The 2,249-nt window shown below is 39.2% G+C and overlaps 1 protein-coding gene across 1 annotated transcript in view; it reads left to right on the top strand.

The window, feature by feature from the left end:
* The first annotated feature begins 13 nt into the window (after nucleotides 1-13).
* Nucleotides 14-2,249, top strand: part of GTF3C6 (general transcription factor IIIC subunit 6) — a 10,299-nt gene continuing 8,063 nt past the window's right edge. The window contains exons 1-4 of the mRNA XM_006760182.2: nucleotides 14-125; nucleotides 226-306; nucleotides 1,515-1,578; nucleotides 1,665-1,709. Coding sequence (XP_006760245.1) covers nucleotides 48-125; nucleotides 226-306; nucleotides 1,515-1,578; nucleotides 1,665-1,709 — 268 coding nt within the window. The 5' untranslated portion in view covers nucleotides 14-47. The remainder of the gene's footprint in view (nucleotides 126-225; nucleotides 307-1,514; nucleotides 1,579-1,664; nucleotides 1,710-2,249) is intronic.

Below are 2,249 nucleotides of genomic sequence, written 5' to 3'. Positions count from 1 at the left end.
GGCTCGGGGGAGCTGGCCGCAGCCTCGACTACAGCTTTCTGGTCTGAATGGGGAAGTGGAGGAAGTCGCTTTTGGAAACGGCGCTCGCTTCCTCTCCTCGAAAGCAAGACCTAGTTTTCACGGAGGTGGGGTCGTTGCCGTGGGGGTGTGGGGGTGCGCCTGGTAACTGCCTCTTCCTGCACAGCACCCGCGTGCTAGCGTGTTAACCCCTCCTTCTTCCACCAGGAGCAGCTGGTTCTGGTGGAATTGTCAGGAATTATCGATTCAGACTTTCTCTCAAAATGTGAAAATAAATGCAAGATTTTGGTGAGTCTTCTGGAATTGGGGAGTGGTTGTAGATTTTCATAAATTTAGAACAAGAATGAATTGGTGAACTTTGGGGACTGATACATTAATTCCACGTTACAAAGCAGTGAACTCTAAAGACAATCGTAGAGGTATCGGGGACTGTGGGAGCAGGTGGGAGAAGATGCCTAACTCTGCTTGAGTGTCTGGATGTATGGCTGCAGAGAGTTGAAGATTTGGAGGAAGTGGCATTTTGATATTTAGAAAAAAATGCATGGTTTTAGATAGTGAGGTGGGAGAGAGGATAATGCGATATGCACACACAGGTGAAATGTGGAGAAGGGAGAGAAGGTACCTACTAAGAAAAGACTTCAAAGACCTCACACTCTGCTGTCTTGAGCTATTGTATTCTGCGTTACCACCTGTTTTATCACTTTGCTTTAAAATCGTGGAGCAACTGTTGACCATACTTCCCTGCTCTTAGGCTGACTTGAAGAGCATGTTGACCGAAATAGACCTGTTTCTTGGGTGGTCTTCAGGCTGGAGCTTTGGGGTCTGAGCAGTGCTTACCAGGACACCAGCTCTAGACGCCAGCACAGGCATCGGGCACCTTTTTTCTGCCAAGGGCCCTGTGGATATTTATAACATCATTCGGGGGCCATACAAAATTATCAACTTAAAACTTAGACTGAAAATAAAAACCAAAAAAAAAAAACTTAGCCTGCTATATTTGGTCAAACATTTCATTAACTCACCCTAAGTCTTGGCAGGGCCAGACCAAATGATTTTGAGGGCCTGCCGTCCGGACTTCCCCACCTCTGCTCTTGGTAGCAAGGTTACATGTGGAAGGCTTTTTCTTTCTTTTTTAAAAATTGAGATATAATTAACATACAACTTTATATTAGTTTCAGGGATATGACATAATGATTCAGTATTTGTACGTATTGTGAAAGAATGATCACCCCCACTAAGTCTAGTTAACATCCGTCATCACACATAGTTATAAATTTTTACTTTTTTGTGATGAGAACTTTTAAGATTTATTCTCTTAACAAGTTTCAAAGATACAATAGAGTTTTATTAACTGTAGTCATCAGGCTGTATGTTACATCCCCAGGATTTATTTAATTCATAATTGGAAGTTTGTATCTTTTAACCACCTTCACCCATTTTACCCAACCTCTGAGGCTTTTTCTAATGATTTTTTATGATCCTGAATTCTGATGTAGGGAATTGACACTGAGAGGCCCATTCTGCAGGTGGACAGCTATGTATTTGCTGGAGAGTATGAAGGTAGGATGAAACTCCTTTTTAAATATGCTTTTCAGAGAATGTAGCTCTGTTATTTCTTAACAAGTTATCTTTAAATTTTTCCACAGATACTCTTGGGACCTGTGTTATATTTGAAGAAAATGTTGAACATGGTAAGTGATTACTGTGGTGACTCTTTTTACTACGAAATACTTAAAACATATGTATGTACAGTGAATATTAAAATTAAACATTTTATATACTCATTGTCTAGCTGTATCAAATTCTACCATTTTGCCAGATAGTTAGAAAGCATTCCAGATACTCTTGAAGCCACTTGTATACCCCTCTCCAAATTTATTCTCTCTCTTCTGTCCTCAGACAATCATTTACCTTAAGTTGGTATTTCTCTTTCTTCTACCTGATTTTATATTACATATGTATATATGCACAAAAAATAGCTTTTTTGTATAAATTTTATATAAATTTTTACAGACTTTATATAAAGGGTGTCCCAAAATTCACGCAATAAGTAATTTTGATAGAAAACACAGGTTTATAATTAAAAATTGTAAAATTTTTTTTTTTTTTAATATAGTATAGGATAGGACAAGGATTACATGGGGAAGTAGGGATTACAGGCATGGGGAAATAGGAGGCTGGGGTGGGACTCCACTGTCTGGGGAACAAGGTTGTTGTTTGTTTTGTTTTTT

This window comes from Myotis davidii, unplaced genomic scaffold (assembly GCF_000327345.1).
Source record: "Myotis davidii unplaced genomic scaffold, ASM32734v1 scaffold196, whole genome shotgun sequence".
NCBI lineage: Eukaryota > Metazoa > Chordata > Mammalia > Chiroptera > Vespertilionidae > Myotis > Myotis davidii.
Note: the sequence above shows the minus strand (reverse complement) of the source record. Positions and strands in the feature narration are given on the sequence as shown.